At 43.9% G+C, this 20,721-nt stretch overlaps 1 protein-coding gene across 1 annotated transcript in view; it reads right to left on the bottom strand.

The window, feature by feature from the left end:
• Positions 1-20,721, bottom strand: part of CNTNAP2 (contactin associated protein 2) — a 1,481,544-nt gene that overhangs the window by 111,506 nt on the left and 1,349,317 nt on the right. The window contains exon 23 of the mRNA XM_060107754.1: positions 15,983-16,076. Coding sequence (XP_059963737.1) covers positions 15,983-16,076 — 94 coding nt within the window. The remainder of the gene's footprint in view (positions 1-15,982; positions 16,077-20,721) is intronic.

The raw sequence follows: 20,721 nt of genomic DNA, 5'->3' as shown, positions 1-20,721 counted from the left end.
CTTAAATTCTCTGCGCCTCTTTCCTCATCTATCAAGTGGGGGTTTAAGTAGGAACCCATCTGCAAGGTGAAGTTAGTAAGCTCAGCAGACATTGTTCCTCACTGTATCTGTCTAGGTACTGTAGCCGAGACTGAAGGACAATCTGTTAAATAAAGTTGACGCTAGTGACAAAGAAAAATGGAATAGTGCCTTCTTCCTGATCCAGGACTTTGCTTTATCCTCTGAGTTCATACTTCAAATGCTATTCCTCCTGGACATTTAAGATGGAATTATAGCTTGAGAATAAATTTACCTGGGAGAAGTAGTTTGAATTACAAATTAAAAATCATTGAGGGCCTCCCTGGTGGCGCAGTGGTTGGGAGTCCGCCTGCCGATGCAGGGGATACGGGTTCGTGCCCCGGTCTGGGAGGATCCCATATGCCGCGGAGCGGCTGGGCCCGTGAGCCATGGCCGCTGGGCCTGCGCGTCCGGAGCCTGTGCTCCGCAACGGGAGAGGCCACAACAGTGAGAGGCCCGCTTACGGCAAAAAAAAAAAAAAAAAAAAAAAAAAAAAAAAAAAATCATTGAAAGTTTCTTTGAGAAGATTAGCTTCCTTATATAAGTACACTTTGTTTTTAATAGCTACATTTAAAAGCAGAAGAAAATCTTAGACAACAGTCTATCTATCTTATTTCCAGAGCATGGAGGTGTTACAATTAAAATGTAGCCATGCTTGCTGGCAGAAAACATAATGGTCATATGAAATATCTGTTGTAAACATTTAATGCTCTTTTAAATAGCAGGATTATTCACATCCTACCAATTTTTAAGAGATGAATAACTCTTCTAAGCAAATATTTGTACTTCTATGGCTCCTCTGTGCTTTCTTCAACTGTTATAGAAGAGTCTGCAGGGAGGTCAGCCTTCCCAAACGTGGCCAGAAGGCTGCTGGGGGTTCTCTAAAGCACAAACGTATCGGCTAAATCTGCTTCTTCTGTCCACCCTTCATTCTGATTTTCCATTTTGTCCTTCAGTGTATTCAAATGAAGGATAGCCTGATTTCTTTCCATCCCAATGTGCTAATCTTCAAGGTCTCCAGCGTTTAAATTCTAGGTCATTAATAAGATTGTGCAAGGGATCTTCACAGCTCAGACTCCTTTCCCCAGAATACACCACGTTCTCCTTCCCTGGGTCGTAAGGTAAAGCACTGCTCAGTGGCAGTTAATCTTTGTGCTGCGTGAAGCATCGTGAGATGTCACAGACCAGGAGGAAAAGATCCAGTTCTACCAGGTAACCTCAGTTGGACCTGTTACTCTGTTTCACTGAGCAATGACTCTCATCTTAACCTCCATGGGTATCATATGTGATAACAGTTATGATGGGCTTTTAAAATTGCAAAGTGCCCTACAAATATAATGTATCATCACAGTTATGTGATAGGGGGTTAAATATAATACAGTTGATTCTCAATATTCACAGTATTTATGTTTTCTATAGTAAGTGCAAACACCGAATTAGCAAATACTGAACCGTTGCTCTCAGGGGAAATACAGGGCAAGGTTCCTGCGAGCCTCTGGTCACAGCATTTCATCAACCAATCAATACCTAACCTTGTTTTATGTGTGTTTCTGTTTAAAGACACCTTATTTAACATGTTGTTGATTCACTAACATTAAACTCACGGCCAAAAGCACTGTAACTCATGCTTGAATGAAGCTTATTTAATCCACATATTTTGTCTGTGAAGCACAAAGCCTTCTTGCACTTAAGAACAACAGACAGCACTTCAGGACTTCATCTGGGGCCATTCTGAACAGGGAAATCACTAATAAAAAGCCCCCAAGTGCAAAAAGACGTGGCACTAAATAGACCAGGAAAACGACAGTGGTTTACAGTATGAGAGCTGAAACAAGAAGGCAGCGCTGCCTGTCCTCCTCAGCTGGAACGTGGGTGTTGGTGACAAATTTTTTGCTGCTCTGCACATCTCTGCAAATGACCACAAAAGCACCACTAGTAGATCTTAACAAGTAGGTGAATTCGCAAATATGGAATCTATGAATAATGATGACTGACCACATGAATATAAGAAGTTAAATTTTCTGTGTCTTCTGGAATACTTCTGAATATTATAAGAAGAAGTTTGGCTTTCAAAGTGTTTGCTTATTCAGAAATAATTGGGTATACAAATATACACTGTATGTCAAAAACAGGTGAGCTGAAGATTTGGGACAAAAACAGATTCCCTGCTTTTGACAACCTGGTTTAACCAAATACTAAAAACGTCATGAAAACACAACTTACGTTCTCTCACTGAATTTTAATAATAAATGCCTTTTTTGGTTTGTTTTTGTTAATGAAAAATAATTTAATTTTGTAAAAGAAAGGTGGAGATATGATGGTACCCATTTGTTTTCAACTGAACATTTCCCGAAGTTTTCAGTGCTTACTTAATTCCTCGTTTTTATGAGTGACTTGGTATTGAGGTCAGACTTCCCTTTATTTTTTATTAATTAAAAGTCAAAGACTAGATGTAGTAACACAGTCTAAGATGTACTGAGCACTAACTGTGTAGCAAGCACTGTGATAAGTGCTTTACATTCAACATACCATTTTTAATCTTCATAGCAAAGCATCTGACACCAGTACTACTATTACCCACAGTTTATAATTAAGAAAACTGAAGCTCAGATATGCAGGGAACCTGCTGTAGCTCCTTTAGCAGATGGGACAGCTGATCCCAGGTGTCTGAAGCCAGAGCCTGCGCTCCTAGCCTTTACTCTTCATAATCTCCACTTCCAGCCTCAACTTTATTAAAAGATTTGCTTTTGCAGCTATTTTATCTGGATGTTGAGAGTGTGTCTTTTGATTATACTGCTGTAATTATCAATTGTGTTTGTTAAAGACACATTTGGGTGACAAGGGAAGATGATTATGCTGCCGAGAGTGTGTTATTTTGGAAAGGATATTGAACGAACCTGCCACATGAGATCTTGGCCCAGTCACTTAATCTTTGTGAGCACCGTTTTCCTTAGCTGTGATATGATGAGGTTTAAATACATTATGTCCTAGACACTTCTATGATTCTATGAAGGTAATGATGATGAAAAAAAAAACCAATGGATTTCTAAGAATGAAAGTTATTAGTGCAATTAAGAAAAGAATGCCAAGCTAACTCACAGGACAAATTCCATCTAAACAGAAGGCTTCCCTCATCCTTGAGACGATTTTGGACATAAAGACTATGTTAAATTTCCTTTAGGATGTGAAAAATTAGATATAATTGCATCTCTTCAGTTTTAATATTATTTCTTGCCTACCACTTAAATAAGCTTTCTCATCAGTGTTTTACTACTCCTTTAATCATTATAATAAAAGCCGAAGGCAACTGAGAAGAAATTTCAATTAACTATTTGCCATTTGTACATTCATCAATTTTGCTGCATTCAACGCAGGAGGCAGAGGGAAATCACAGGGCGACGAACTGCTCTCAGGGATTCCCTCTGAAAGGAGCAGTAGACAGCTCAATCCACCACATTTCTCTGTCTCCATTTAAAAAAATGCATTCTGTTAATCACTCCCTTCAATCACACCTCTAGAAGAACTACAGAATCCTAAGCGGTAGATAAATATTTAATCCCTGTGCCTTTCCCAGTCTCTACTGGCAAGGGCAGGAAAGTCGGGCATGAACAGGAGATGACGGCGTGATCACGGCACGTTCCTCCTCCTTGCCCATCAACCTTCTGCAGCGTCTCGGGCACCAGCTCCTCGTAGACACTTACTAAACACCATCCCATGAATAAACAACTCCAGAGAACAGTGTGGATTAGATCCTCTTTTACCTCGATTACTTCTTTAAAATTGAAATTGGTATTGAGGTAACTGTTGAATCACAGGCAGTTATAGAAATAATAGAGACACCTTGTATATTCTGCCCAGTTTTCCTCAAAGGGAACATTTTGCAAAACTACTGTAGAATGTCACAATCAGGATGATGAGATGGATACAATTCACTGATGGTCCTCAGACTGCGTACACGCGTGTGCGTGTGTGTGTATTTAATTCTATATAAGTGGATCACCTGTGCAGGCTGTCTATTCACCACCACAGTCGGATACTGAACAAATCCAACTGTAAGAATCCCTCGTGTTGCCCTTTTATATCCACAGCCCCTCTGGCCTCTCTTTACCCCTCCCTCGCACCCCTGTCGCTAACTGCCAGCAACCGCTAATCTGTCCTCTATTTCTAAAATTCGGTCACTTCAAAAATGTCATGTAAATGGAATCATTAGGTGTGCAACCTTTTGGGATTGGATTTTCCCTCAGAATAATTCTCTGGAGATTTATCCAAGTGGTTTTTTGTATCAGTAGTTTGCTCCTTTCTATGACTGAGCAGTATTCCATGGTATGGAGACACCGCTTCTATTATTTTCCAGTGGAGCTGTATTCTTTTCTCTTTTGCCTTTCTGAGTAATGACCGTGTCCACGTCAACCCAAGACACCATCTGCCTGCAGAAGAAGTGCGGGCAGAGGTGGAAGGAGGGAGGGTTACTACAGGTAGTGTTCAGTTTCTGACATGTGCCACGGGACCAATGCATCCACGGAATACTCTGGAACGTGTCCAGAACAGAAGTCTTACTTTTTATCCCCTGGTTCCCAAACCACTTCTCTCCCAATGTCATTCTCAGTAAATAGTACCACCCTGTACCCAGTTACCCAGGCCAAAATCTTGGGGAGCCATCTTTTATCTTTTTTTCACCTCCCACCCAATCTATCACCAAATACTGTGGGCTCTTCCTTCAATATATTCAATATATTCATTTTCCAAATGCTTCTCCACTGCTGCCACGGTAACTGTTTTGGGCCGCCTCTCACCTCGGCTCTACAGCTGGAACTCTGCTGCCCTCCTAAGTCCCTCCTGCCCTTTCCCATCCACCCCTGCGCTAGTTAGCACAGCACCCAGCAGCTGGAACGATACTCCTAACAGCTCAGTCGGATCCAAGCCACCTGTCTCTTCCCACCTCACCTCCACAATGGTCTACAACCTGCTGTCTAGCTGCTGGCTAAGGCTCTAGCTTCGTCTGTCTGTCCTGTCATCATCGTGGTCCAGCCACCCCAGCTTTCTTGCTGTTCCTTGAACAAGCCGAGCACATGCCTCCACCTCAGCCTCCCAGCCTGTGCATCTCCCTCCACGCTTCCTGGGACACTTCCCCTCCCGCTGTCCGCACGCTGCTGTCCTCACTTCATTTAGGCCTCTGCTTAAACGCCACCTCCTCCTACCTTCTCCAAGAGGACTCCCCCGAATCCTCCTTTATTTTTCTTCACAGCATTTACCACTAGCTAACATATTACACAATTATTTTCTCAGTCTTTGTCCATGCCCACTGGAACACATGCTTCATAAAGGCAAGGGCTTTTTCTGTTTTATTCATTGTTTCATCGCTATTGCTTGGCATATATAAGCGTTCAATATACTTTTGAGTGAATTTCCCCGAATTCCTTTACTCATAGTTTTTTTTTTTTTTTGCGGTACGCGGGCCTCTCACTGTTGTGGCCTCTCCCGTTGCGGAGCACAGGCTCTGGACGTGCAGGCTCAGCGGCCATGGCTCACGGGCCCACTGCTCTGCGGCATGTGGGTTCTTCCCGGACCGGGGCACGAACCCGTGTCCCCTGCATCGGCAGGCGGCCTCTCAACCACTGCGCCACCAGGGGAGCCCTACTCATAGCTTTTAAGCCATGAAGGACTAAGCAAAGCAGGTCATAGAGTTCTCCTGTGTCACAGAGACAGTACCTACCCTTCCAGCCAACATGGGGAAGACACGAAGCTACTTCTTAATCGCAGGAGAATTTGGTGACAGGGAGCATGGTAGACTGCATCGATGCCCCCTCCCCCAGCCCTCTCTCCCTCCCCATCACTTGCTGTTTCTCCGACTGAAGAAGCAAGAGTTTATTTCTCTTCTTGACTCTGGATTTGGTCAAATGGCTTAATTCGGACAATGGCGTGCTAGTGGGAGTGGCAAGACCAAAAGCGTGCAGAGTGCGCCCCCGGGAGGGCTGCTGTCTGTGCCTCTGCCGCTGACTTGAGATGAATACGCCCATGTAACCCTACAGTCCCGGGAGGACGATGACGGGTGTATCACAGGCCCCTCAACTCTTAACTGACCTGCAGATCAGTGAGAAAAAGTGACTGTTGGGACGGCTCGTTATCTGGCACTTCTTTTTGGGGTCAAAAGCTACCTGGTAGAATAAGTAAAAGCAAGGCTTTATTTTTAAGCCCAAGGAGACTATGAGATACACAGAGGGACAGAGAAGAGCTGAGCTCGGCCCGGAGAGCAGGCAGTGCTTACGGAGGGTGGGGAGAGGCCTGAGGTGGAGGGCTCCGGCCCAGCTTTCTGACGCGGGGCTCTGGGAGGAGCCTGCCACGTAGGGGGTTCTGCACCAACCGGGGGCAACCTGGCCTCGTCAAGAGAGGGGAGAAGAGTGAGCAGATGTGTCTCCGGCTCTCTCCAGCCTTTCCCTTGTGAGGAGCAAACCCTGAGAGGAAGCCCGTGACTCCACCACGGGGCCGCCGTGGGGGCGCTGCCGTGGGGAAGGGGGAGGACATGACAGAGACTCAGGGCGCTGTCCCCTCCAGTGAGGGCGTGACAGCAGATGCTCTCTGGGGGCACTGCCTCGGTCAAGGAGGGACTCGAAGTTCATCAGCCTCAGATCTTAGCCTCCAAGGCCAGACAAGCACCCCGGGACCAGGTGGACACAGGACACTGGGCTGGAGGCCAGCAGGTGGCAGATCTTGCAAACTCAAGGAAGGACCAGCAATGATCCGGGTCCCTCCCTGAGATGATGTTAAAAAGAACATTTAAGCTACAGCATCTCGCCGCCCACCCCCTTCCATGTTCCACACACCTGCACACACGTTTACAGAAGGAAGCAGGGGACAGGACAGGAGGGCCACTTGAGAGCCTGAGCATCTTGGTCCAGGAGGGACAGAGCACGACAGAAGGGACTGTGGAGACGGCAAGTCAGACGCAGCGGTCAGCCAGGCTGGACACCGTGTATCCGCCCCTGCTATCCCAGAAGGAACATCAGCTCACCACAGACAAATGAAGACACTGCATGTTCTCTGCACATCCAGGTTGTTTCATGCGTGACAATGAGCAACTCTGTTACAACCACAGCAACCTCCAACGTGGTCTCCCTGCAGCTTCTCACTCACTTCCTGTTATGTATTTTCCACTCTGCAGATGGTGTTCTCTTTCTAAAAGGCCGATCTGATCAGGTTATTCTCCTGATTAAAAAAAAAAAAGTCCTTCCGTGACCGCCTTTAGCCCCCAAGACAACATTAAAACCTTCGCATGACTTGGGACGGAATCCAGTAATATGGCGACGTCTCTGCCTTCACCTCGGACTCTAAAGACGGCTGGCAGCGATCCCCTGAGCTCTGCACTTTCTTCTGGCCTGGGGAGCGTGCAGGGTAGGGATGCAGGACAAGCCAGAACTGCTGGGGAGTTACTGCTCCTGGCGGCGGCCCTGAGCCAGACCGGGTGGGGAGGAGGGGCGCGGCCCGGCTTCCGCCTGCTCTGCGCTGTCTCCCGCAGCCCCCACGGTCCTGAGCTCTGCTTGCCCGCAACGTGAGCGGCCCGATACTGGTCCATTCCTTTCCCCGTTTCATTTCTCCACTGCCCTACTAGTATTTCCTGGGGTCCTTTCTTAAATAAGCTGGTATGCATGTCCTCACCCCCTTGCCACTACTCCACCAAGGGGCTTCTCCTCTCCTGGTACAGGGGCTGGACCTCTGACCTCAAGAGCACCTCCTGGGAGAACCCAAAACATGATAGGTGCCCGTACGATTCATCAACACACTGGGCCACATTTTTAGAGTGAATGTGGGCATTGCTAACGATACACACTTGTCCTGGCCCGAAGCAACTGGGCAAAGCAGGACATTTGGCCCCTCCTTATAAAGCCTGTTTTGTTATGAACCCAGCTTACGGCTGCTGCATTTTGATCACCTGCTGCTTCTTACCCTAATTTCAACCCTTCTGAATGAAACTGGCTGTGGTTCCTGAAATTTCCCTCACAGCACATTGTGTTTCCAAAGTCGGTCATAACACCGCCCAGCCCACGTGCTCCTTGGCAGTGTGACCTTGTCACTGAGCCATCAAGGGGCAGAGTCAGCTTCCCCTTTCCTGGAATCTGGGCTGCAGCCCAGGTCTGGCCAGTAGCAGCTAGTAAAGAGATTGTGTGTGAGCTCTGAGGCTGGGTCTTAGAGACCTCCAGCTTGCACCTTTGCTTTTTCAATGCTCCTTCGAAGAGACCAACTGCCACGAAGGGAGGGAGCCCAGGCAGCCATGAGGTAGAGCCCAGGGCGGGGGTAGGGTGGTGGGGTGGGAGCGGGTGTAGGCGGATGGCTTGGAGGGGAGAACTGGGGTCCCCCCCACCGGCTGACAGCCCCAGTGAAACTCCTGGGACGCCACGTGACTGAGGCCACTGTGGACCATCCAGTCATTCTTATGCCCCAGCTGAGACCACGTGAAACAGAAGAGCCATTCAGCCAGGCCACAGAATGGTGTGAAATAATAAAGTATTGTTTAAGCCGCAGAGTGTTCGGTGGGTTGCTGAACAAAACAGAGAACTGAAAAGTCCCTCCTCCCCCTGCCCTCCGCTCCTCTCCGTACCTCTGCCCGGATAACTGTAACTTATCACTCCGATCTCAGTTTCTACGTCACTTTCCCTGGTGTGCCTTCCCTCATTTCCTACACGGGGTTAAGTGCCCTTCCTTCTTGCTCCCAAAGGACCCAGTATTTCCACCTTCCATTTATCCTGCCACCTGCCCTTCCACTTCGAATTGCCTTTTCATCCTTTGCTGCTCTTTTCCAGTTAGAACCTAAGCCCCTTTAAGAAACTCTGCCTGTCTTGGACACCACTGGTGTTCCAATGACATATACAACGCCTGGTGCGTGACAAATGATGACTACGTACTTGTTCAGTTATGACTTAATAAGAATAACTCATGTTTATTACACACATACTATGGGGCAGACTCCATGCTACCTGTTAAACATGTGTTATTTTGTTGAATCCTGTAAAGCAGGGACCTTTACTATTCCTGTTTTATACACGAGGAAACAGAATGCACAAGATGTTAAGTAACTTGCCAAAGTCATACTGTTTGTAAGTGACAGGGTAAGAATGCAAACCCACGTATGTGATTGCAAAGACTGTTCTTAACTGCAATCCTTATGTATCAATCAGGATGGGCTAGGTTGTGCCCCAGTAACAAATAGCCCTATAGTCTTGGTAGCTTAAGAAAGCAAAGGGTTTTTTCTTTCTGATGCTATAGATTCGTCATAAGTTGACAGGGTTCTCTGTACATTGTGGTCACCGAGGGATCCAGTTTGATGGAGCAACCACTGTCTTGAGGTTTGTCGATCACCCTATCAAAGGGACAGATGGACCCCAGAGGGTCTTGCATCAGCAATTAAATATTCTAGCCCAGAAACTGCACATGTCTTTTCTACTCATCACTTTTTTGGCTGGAAATACTCAGTGATCAGTGTAATGTCTACCAGAGTACACCACCTCACCCATGAATGAACATAGGGGCATGTCATCTCCTGCTGTGTGAGGTGACTTTGCCAAAGTTCTGGAAAGTTTTGGAAAACCCTAGAATAAGGATTTCTTAACAACAGATCATAAGATTCACACTTTAGATTATAATGGAAATCATACAGTGGCTACCAAAAGGTCTATCTTCTATCACAGTTGCTTTGATAGTTGTAGTTTGGAAAAAAGCTCTGGGACCAACATGACTTACAAACTATATTAAATTCAAATGAATCAGCATTCACCTTTTATTTTACCACCCCAGACGTTGCCACTGACAAATAGCTCTGGTCAGTAAAGCAATGATTGCTCTGCATTAGTTAGTATTCAACTTCTTTCCAAGTACAGCTTCTCAAACTCATACAGAGGAATTAATACCTTTTTCCTATAGAAAAGTTATTAATACCTTTAATTAATTAGGTAATTAATTAAGGTAAGCTATCTCCTACAGGTCTACTTTATTATGATTTTGTATTACTATGCTGCACAGCCATAACACAAATAGTTATTTTGAAAAAAATAAAAGAGGGCTCAGATTTTACTTTCTAAAAAGAAAAGTAAAATGAATACTGCCATCCTGAAAACAGAGGCTCTCTGTTTAATAACACAGAATGTATAGTGACATGATGAGCAGCAGATATTGACATTCTTCTAAATTCTTGTCTATAATACACCCATAATGGTGCATGACATCAAGGAACCCTAAATATAATTATCCTTTTAGTTCTCACACGGAACAGGAGAACCTTCTCAGCTTTAATATTGCATTTTCCACCTTTAAAAAAATTTATTTAAAACATATGCCCTGATATGAAGTTATCAGTCATAATTCCAGTTATTATCCTAAAATGTTATGTGTCACAGAAATATCCAAGTCTCCTGCTAACTGCACTGTACTCGAATTTTTAACCATATGCTCTTTTAAGTTTTGTCCTCTGTAGACAATCATTACTTTATGCTGATGTTTTTACGAAATGAAGATTTTCAAGAAGACTCATAAAAAGAACTTTTTTAAAAAAAACAAATGTAAGTTTCTGATAGCCTTTAGGTAATACCACTAAATTGGGTAACAAATGACAAAACTCTAATGGAAAACCTGATTACTTCATCCAGATCAACAGGAATTAATTACATGGGACTGAATGAACTGATGAGTATGGTTTATAACTTTATGACTTTTTGGAAAATATTCTAGTTTTAATTTTCACTTAAAAAAATCATAATCTTACAGTTTCAAGGGTTTTTAGGCTATATGTAATCTGGTCTCACTCAATCCAGAAAACTCCTCAAAGTACAGGACAAATTTCCATTTAGCTTTTGTTAAATACTCTCAATCTTGGAAAGTCCACTACCTCAAAATAGTGGCCACTCCTTTTTGAATAGCTTAGCCATTAGGAAGTTCTTTCTAATAGGAAACTGACATTTGCCTCTCACTGGGCTACTCTGGTCCCACTGAGTAAGCCTCTACAAAGCCTAACCCTTCTTTCATGGAGCAGTTGTCAAACACTGAAAACGGATTCTTTCACTTCTCTTAAATCATATCTTTTTATTGGTATAAATATCCTCAGGTCTTTTGATTTTTCCTTTAGGGGTCCTTTATCTATCTGGTCTTCTTAAAAGATTAATATACATCTTATAATGAGGTCTGACTGTACTTCCTTGCTATGGACACAATTCTCTTATTAAGGTAGTTCAGTACTGTATTTATTTAAAAAATCAGTCACCACATAACGTTGGCTCATATCAAACTGTCCATAAAACCAACACCCTGAGTCTTTTTCTGTGATACCAGGAGTCTTCCATCTTCTACTTACGTGCTTTTTTTTTCTTTTGGTCTAAGTGCAGGAATTAAGTTTATCTCATTATATTCCATCTTATTATTTTTATCCTATCTTTCTGGCCTGTCAAGATGCTTTTGAAGTGCTTTTTATCATCCAGCTTATTAAACCATCCCTCTCAGCTTTGTGTCATTTGCAAACTTAATAAACATTCTATTTGTGTCTTTATCCAAGGCGTTGATAGAAATGTTGGAAAAACGTGAGTAATACAGAAGACCTGCTTCAGGCTTCCAATTGACTTAAAGATTCTCTTGAAAGATTATTAAATCTGTTGCTGAAAATCAGACATATAAAGTCTATGACATCACTCAGCTAGTAAATGATGGACATAACTAGGTCTGGTGATATCTCTACTTTGTGAAGCTTTGCTCATTGCTAGGGATCCTGACTTCCTTCTTGGCTTGGAGGATTCAGAAACGTGGCAACTCATTCCAAAATTCTGATGTTGGTTGACAGCGATCACCGTTTAATTTCTAGAATATATTTCCTCTGTTCCCTTTAGAAGTCACACTTGTCGTTGACTAGGTATCCTTCTTTCATTCTTTTTATGTGTCCTTTTGCAAGCAGTGCTCATCAAAGAGCTCCATGTGGAGTCCTATTATTTATTTAGATCCACCTCCTTTTCCTTCTTTTATGCGATCAGTTTCTGATTAGCAGCCGACTTGGCTAACCAACATCCTGGGGGCCTGGATCGCTAGGGGGTATCAGAACCTTACTGGTTTACACTAGATACCCTTTTGAAGTTCAATCCGTCTTTCCAGGTGGATATGTACAGAGCTGGTGAGTGCATATTGGTTGTTTCTCACTGAAGTGTATGTCAGTTTCAGAGAGAAATTTTAAAGTGCTTCTCGTCAGTCCTGCTCCTACTAAATGACCAAGCTTTGAAGAACACTGGCTGGAGGAGGTGGCCAGTGATCAGCCTCGCCAGACACCCACATGTCTTTTGTGGTCCTCACGTGTGACTCCTCTGATTGTATTAACAGAATTTATCTTCAGAGTATCAGATCTCTTCCCTGCTTCTGCATCCTTCCGGAAGACGCAGGTGTTATCAGGAAGCAAGGCCCAGCTCTTGGTGTCACACATCTGTTTCAAATGCCACATCTACCAATGACTAGGGGGGACATTAAGCCAGTGGTTCTCAGTTGGTGGTGACTCTGCCCTTGGGGAGAACAGTTGGCAACATCTAGAGACAGCTGTGATCATCACAACTTGGGTTTTGCTACTTGTATCCAGTTGGTAGAGGGTGGGGGTGGGGCACTGCTAAACACCCTACAAGGCACAAGTCAACCACCACAACAAAGGATTCTGTATCTGACCCCAAACTGCAATAGTGCTGCTGTTGGGAAACCTGCTTTAAGAAAATGACCTTTCTGAGCCTTGGGTCCGTTTCCTGTATGACGAGGGTAACAGTGCCAGGGCAGTGTCGTGAGGATTACAGCCAGCACTGTACTTAGAACACACACCATAATGACTGGCACAGAGCCAGCATCAAAAAACGGTAATTATTTTCTTAATTATTACCAGGCATTACATTGGTTACTTCCTAAGGTGTTATTAGCTTAATACTAAAAAGGTAGTTCATTTACTCCACAAATATTTTTTGAGCACTTTCTATACGCTAGGCACTGATCTGGCTGATGCAAATAGATTAGTTAAAAGGAAGAAAAGACAACACACTCCAACTTCAGGAAGCTAACAGCCTGCAAGTAGGCACTGTGTTCCCATTTTGTAACTGAGAGAACCCAGGCCCTGCGAGGTTCAAGTAATGTGTACCCAAGGGTTCAACACTGATAAGGGGCAGAGCCTGGATTCAAACACCACCAGCTGCTACAGACTGAGGTGTCTGTAATTTGTGTCTCCCCAAATTAATATGTTGAAATCTTAACCCCCAATGTGATGACATCAGGGGATGGATCTGGGATTAGGTCATGAGGGTGGAGCCCTCTTGAATGAGATTAGTGCCCCTCTAAGAAGAAACAGGAGAGAGCTTGCTTCTCTCTATGTCACGTGAGGATACAATGAGAAAACGGCTGTCTGCAAACGAGGAAGTGGGCCCTCACCAGACACCCGATCTGCTGGTACCTTGATCTCGAACTTCCCAGCCTTCAGAACTATGAGAAATAAATGTCTGTTGCTTAAGCCACCTAGTCTGAGCTGACTAAGACACCAGCTTTGCCTGATTCCAAAGCCTACATGCTTTCTACTCCATTATTATCAGACGTCTGCTTTTAGGAAAACCAGATTGCAAGGTGTGTGAGAATAGCAGATCTCACTTCTGTGCTAATTTTTATTGATTGTCTTAGCATCATCATCCATACCCTCTCATTCTGCAGGATATGCTTTTTGTTTCTTTTCCCTTCTACTCTTCATTAATTTAACAAATATTTATTGAGCACTTGCTCCTTGTTAGGATACAGTGGAGCTAAGATACACTGCCTTTGTCTGCAGACAGCTCTGGGGCTTGTGTGGATGAGAGTCCGTCTCAGCTAGAAGTCTTGTGTGGGACCTGCAGCAACACCTTAACTTACCCTCAGGTGCATGAGACCATGAGGCCACCTCCATGTCAGGACTGTGGATGTCCTTACAGGTATTTGCATTTATTTATGTACCTCATCACATGCACAGTTAGCTTATTTGCACAGCAAGATTTTCCTTTGGTGAACAGAAAACTCTGGGTGTAACACTCCTACATCTGAAGTTCATGTTATGCTTTTAGCTTGACACAGATTTCTAGCACAGTAAATACTTAGTTATTATAGAGGATTTGCCTTTACAATGTTATTTGTTCATGATCCTGAAGGTCCATGCCTCATTGCATATTGTAATTTTGCTGAAGTGCCAATTTAATCACCTGACATGAAATGCTGATGAAAAAGAGAGCGTTACTCACAGTGAGGGAACCTGGCAATCACCCAACATTCCTGTCAAACTTGACTTTGTGAGTTTCACTAAAGAAATAAAGTCCATTGTTTCAAGTATGTTCATGGTGGGTGTTACTTTAGGAATATCATAGTGCAGTGTCTTTAGGAATATCAGTGTCATAGTGTAGGGTTTGTTCTGATGGCATCATTACAACCCTGAAGGAACACTTAAAATTTCCAATTATTCTTCACTGAACTGTGGAAGGCATGTGGCGGCATTTGGGCACTCACCAACGTCTAAGGGTCCATGCCTTGTGGATGCCTAAGCCTCCATTCCACTAAAATACTGGCTTATGTAAATAAATGATAATGGCATCAATCAACTTTCAGCTGCATTCCTTCTGGACCTTGACCCTTAATGACAAGTTCTTTTGATCTGTTTAACCATGGACTCTCATCAGAGAGACGCAGCTTCAAAACTCTACTTTACCACATACTAGCTGAGTAACTTTGGCATACTGACCATCCTTAGCTTTAGTTTCCTCCTCTGTAAAATGAGGATAATAATCATAGGTCTTGCTTAACGGGACTGTTGTGACATTAAGTTGTCACATTTACACACGTAAGACTTTTAGCACAATGCCTGAAGTGGCAGGTGACCCGTGAGTCTGGGCCCCCTTTCCTTTTCCAGGTCCACCCCCCCGACTGAGCTCCTGCCCCTCCTCCCCGCCTTTTTGCTGAGGATGTGGCCCTTTCCCATGGGGCCTCACCTACAACTCTGTTTGCCCCCTGTCTTGCCTGGTGTCTTCCTGGTTCTAAGTCCTGGAATACTTTTTGCTCTTGGCCACTCTCTGACATGGGATGTAGGGCTTATCCCTCAACTGGTCAACCTGTGTTACCCAAATCTCCTTCTTCTGCCTTTCTCTTTCATTCCCGAGTCAACCATCACAGAGGTTACAGCACAGTAGTCAGGCACAGAGACCCGGTATCTGACTGCCCGGGTCCACGTTTTGATTCCACCACTTAAATTGGTGGCCTTGGGTATGTTATTTAACCTCTTGGTGCCTCAGTCTTCTCATCTGTAAAATGGAGATGATCATATTGACTATCTCATGGAATTGCTAGGAAGAGTAAATGAGTTCATGTATCTGAAGTGCTTAAAATGGAGCTTGGCGCACATAAAGTCCTGTATAAGTGTGCATTATTGTCATTTACTATTATAGGTTGGGTCCCCTGTTCCCTTCGTTATCTGCTAGCTCCTCCCACCCCCATCTTTTAAAATGAGTGCTTGTAACGATTAATAACATTCTGATCACAAATTCACCTCCTCCTTGGCCAGCACATTACCCACCATCTGACTATTTCCACGTTGGGTTCACAATATATGTCCTCTCAGAAAAAAAAATTCATTGGCTTTACATTAATCATTTTAAAATGCTTAGCCAATCACATCTCTATTTAATCTAGATAGCACGGATGTGTAGTAAAGAGAAGGGCCAGGGTGGCTCTTAAATGAACAGATTCCAGATCAAGAAGCCAGGAGCAGATACTCAGCTTCATATGTGTTTTAGTCTGTCACACACCACATAACATGGGTTTCATCACCATCATTGACTTAGAGGCCTCCACCACTAATCACAATGTATTTCAAAGGCAAATTAGTAGCTTTAGAAAATTATGTGAGCAATTTACCCCAAATTCTTACCTATAACTTTTCCCAGAAAGAGCGACTTGGGAGAATTGAACAGAGTGTCAGATGAACTTGGCAGTTGGTAACTCACAGAAGGATAATGATCCAGCTGCAGGAAGAAAAAGAGAGACACTTTTAGAAGAATGTCACCATCCTGCACTGGACTCAGATCTCCCAGGGGGGATGACATCATTCTTTGAACCTCAGTTTCTGGATCTTATTTCATCACTGCTGACTCTGAAATACCAGCCTGAGAAAATGGGAAGTCCATCCCTTCCTTTGCTGGGGTTATTGGAAAACAAATGGAGCTTGGTAAGTGAAGACCCTTTATGAATTGTTCTCCAGCTTACGCACATTCTCTGTGGATAGTTTACCTGCTGGATTAAGATCCTTTTGCTCATTTTAACAGCGTGAAACCTGCCTGATCCAATCCCTAGTACTGATCTCTGAGATAAAAAATGCTACATCTATAGCAATGGATTTTCTTTAGGATCGCCTTACTGTACTGTTTTCTTCACCATTTGGGTCTATCAACTTGCACACAAATATTGATCTTCAGAATATATATATGTTTAAATATGAATACGAATATTATAATATATATGGATATGTAATTCAAAGGCTGAGATTCAGGTTCATAGTTTTCTTGCTTATCAAAACGAGGGTGAGACTTCCGGGGAAGACGGTGGAAGAGTAAGACGTGGAGATCACCTTCCTCCCCACAGATACACCAGAAATACAGCTACACGTGGAACAACTCCTACAGAACACCTACTGAACACTGGTAGAAGACCTCAGACCTCCCAAAAGGCAAGAAACTCCCCACGTACCTGGGTAGGGCAAAGCGGAGAGATTCCCGCACAGAGGATCGGTGCCAACCGGCACTCACCAGCCCGAGAGGCTTGTCTGCTCGCCCACCGGGGCGGGCAGCGCTGGGAGCTGAGGCTCGGGTTTCAGTCGGAGCGCAGGGAGAGGACTGGGGCTGGCGGCGTGAACACAGCCTGAAGGGGCTAATGCGCCACAGCTAGCCGGCAGGGAGTCTGGGATAAAGTCTGGACCTGCCGTAGAGGCAAGAGATTTCTTCTTCCCTCTTTGTTTCCTGGTGCGTGAGGAGAGGGGATTAAGAGCGCTGCTTAGAGGAGCCCCAGAGACGGGCGCAAGCCGCGGCTAAAAGCGCGGATGCCAGAGATGGGCGTGGGACGCTGGGGCTGCTACCGCCGCCACGAGGCCTGTGTGCGAGCACAGGTCACTGTCCATGCCCCCCTTCCGGGGAGCCTGTGCAGCCCATCACTGCTGGGGGATGGCTTCCCCGGGAGAGCGCACGGCGCGCCTCGGGCTGGTGCAACGTCACGCTGGCGCAACGTCTCGCCGGCGTCTGACGCCGCAGGCTCGCCCCGCCTACGTGCCCCTCCCTCCCCCCCCCCCCCCCGGCCTCAGTGAGCCAGAGTCCCCGAAGCGGCTGCTCCTTTAACCCTGTCCTGTCTGAGCGAAGAACAGACGCCCTCTGGCGACCTACATGGAGAGGCGGGGCCAAATCCAAAACTGAGACCTGGGAGCTGTAAGAACAAAGAAGAGAAAGGGAAATCTCTCCCAGCAGCCTCAGAAGCAGCGGATTAAAGCTCAACAATCAACTTCATGTACCCTGCATCTGGGGAATACATGAATAGACAACGAATCATCCCAAATTGAGGAGCCAGGAGTCACTGCTGTGCCTCTGAGGTGGAAGAGCCAACTTCAGGACACTGGTCCACAAGAGACCTCCCAGCTCCACATAATATCAAACGGCGAAAATCTTCCAGAGATCTCCATCTCAACACTAGCACCCAGCTTCACTCAACGACCAACAAGCTACAGTGCTGAACAGCCCATGCCAAACAACTAGCAAGACAGAAACACAACCCCACCCATTAGCAGAAAGGCTGCCTAAAATCATAATAAGGTCACAGACACCCCAAAACACACCACCAGATGTGGACCTGCCCACCAGAAAGACAAGATCCAGCCTCGTCCACCAGAACACAGGCACTAGTCCCCTCCACCAGGAAGCCTACACAACCCACTGAACTAACCTTAGCCACTGGGGACAGACACCAATCACAACGGGAACTACGAACCTGCAGCCTGCAAAAAGGAGACCCCAAACACAGAAAGATAAGCAAAATGAGAAGACAGAAAAACACACAGCAGGAGAAGGAGCAAGATAAAAACCCACCAGACCTAACAAATGAAGAGGAAATAGGCAGTTTACCTGAAAAAGAATTCAGAATAATGATAGTAAAGATGATCCAAAATCTTGGAAATAGAATAGACAAAATGCAAGAAACAGTTAATAAGGACCTAGAAGAACTAAAGATGAATCAAGCAATGATTCAAAACACAATAAATGAAATGAAAAATAATCTAGATGGGATCAATAGCAGAATAACTGAGGCAGAAGAACGGATAAGTGACGTGGAAGATAAAATAGTGGAAATGACTACTGCAGAGCAGAAGAAAGAAAAAAGAATGAAAAGAACTGAGGACAGTCTCAGAGACCTCTGGGACAACATTAAATGCACCAACATTCGAGTTATAGGGGTTCCAGAAGAAGAAGAGAAAAAGAAAGGGACTGAGAAAATATTTGAAGAGATTATAGTTGAAAACTTCCCTAATATGGGAAAGGAAATAGTCAGTCAAGTCCAGGAGGCACAGAGAGTCCCATACAGGATAAATCCAAAGAGAAATCCACCAAGACACATATTAATCAAACTGTCAAAAATTAAATACAAAGAAAACACATTAAAAGCAGCAAGGGAAAAACAACAAATAACACACAAGGGAATCCCCATCAGGTTAACAGCTGATCTCTCAGCAGAAACTCTGCAAGCCAGAAGGGACTGGCAGGACATATTTAAAGTGATGAAGGAAAAAAACCTGCAACCAAGATTACTCTACCCAGCAAGGATCTCATTCAGATTTGATGGAGAAATTAAAACGTTTACAGACAAGCAAAAGCTGAGAGAGTTCAGCACCACCAAACCAGCTTTACAACAAATGCTAAAGGAACTTCTCTAGGCAAGAAACACAACAGAAGGAAAAGACCTACAATAACGAACCTAAAACAATTAAGAAAATGGGAATAGGAACATACATATCGATAATTACCTTAAATGTAAATGGACTAAATGCTCCCACCAAAAGACACAGATTGGCTGAATGGATACAAAAACAAGACCCATATATATGCTGTCTACAAGAGACCCACTTCAGACCTAGAGACACATACAGACTGAAAGTAAGGGGATGGAAAAAGATATTCCATGCAAATGGAAACCAAAAGAAAGCTGGAGTAGCAATTCTCATATCAGACAAAATAGACTTTAAAATAAAGACTACTAGAAGAGACAAAGAAGGACACTACATAATGATCAAGGGATCGATCCAAGAAGAAGATATAACAATTGTAAATATTTATGCACCCAACATAGGAGCACCTCAATACATAAGGCAAATACTAACAGCCATAAAAGGGGAAATCGACAGTAACACATTCATAGTAGGGGACTTTAACACCAATGGACAGATCATCCAAAATGAAAATAAATAAGGAAACACAAGCTTTAAATGATACATTAAACAAGATGGACTTAATTGATATGTATAGGACATTCCATCCTAAAACAACAGAATACACATTTTTCTCAAGTGCTCATGGAACATTCTCCAGGATAGATCATATCTTGGGTCACAAATCAAGCCTTGGTAAATTTAAGAAAATTGAAATTGTATCAAGTATCTTTTCCGACCACAATGCTATGAGACTAGATATCAATTACAGGAAAAGATCTGTAAAAAATACAAACACATGGAGGCTAAACAATACACTACTTAATAACAAAGTGATCACTGAAGAAATCAAAGAGAAATTAAAAAATACCTAGAAACAAATGACAATGGAGACACGACGACCCAAAACCTATGGGATGCAGCAAAAGCAGTTCTAAGAGAACTGTTAAGAAACAGGAAACATCTCGAATAAACAACCTAACCTTGCACCTAAAGCAATTAGAGAAAGAAGAACAAAAACACCCCAAAGTTAGCAGAAGGAAAGAAATCATAAAAATCTGATCAGAAATAAATGAAAAAGAAATGAAGGAAATGATAGCAAAGATCAATAAAACTAAAAGCTGGTTCTTTGAGAAGATAAAACAAAATTGATAAACCATTAGCCAGACTCATCAAGAAAAAAAGGGAAAAGGCTCAAATCAATAGAATTAGAAATGAAAAAGGAGAAGTAACAACTGACACTGCAGAAATACAAAAGATCATGAGAGATTACTACAAGCAACTCTATGCCAATAAAATGGACAACCTGGAAGAAATGGACAAATTCTTAGAAATGCACAACCTGCCAAGACTGAATCAGGAAGAAATAGAAAATATGAACAGACCAATCACAAGCACTGAAATTGAAACTGTGATAAAAAATCTTCCAATAAACAAAAGTCCAGGACCAGATGGCTTCACAGGCGAATTCTATCAAGCATTTAGAGAAGAGCTAACACCTATCCTTCTGAAACTCTTCCAAAATATAGCAGAGGGAGGAACACTCCCAAACTCATTCTACGAGGCCACCATCACCTTGATACCAAAACCAGACAAGGATGTCACAAAGAAAGAAAACTACAGGCCAATATCACTGATGAACATAGGTGCAAAAATCCTCAACAAAATACTAGCAAACAGAATCCAACAGCACATTCAAAGGATCATAC

Source organism: Mesoplodon densirostris, chromosome 9, assembly GCF_025265405.1.
Source record: "Mesoplodon densirostris isolate mMesDen1 chromosome 9, mMesDen1 primary haplotype, whole genome shotgun sequence".
In the NCBI taxonomy this organism is placed as follows: domain Eukaryota; kingdom Metazoa; phylum Chordata; class Mammalia; order Artiodactyla; family Ziphiidae; genus Mesoplodon; species Mesoplodon densirostris.
The sequence above is the reverse complement of the archived record's forward strand: the minus strand, read 5'-3'. Positions and strand labels throughout refer to the sequence as shown.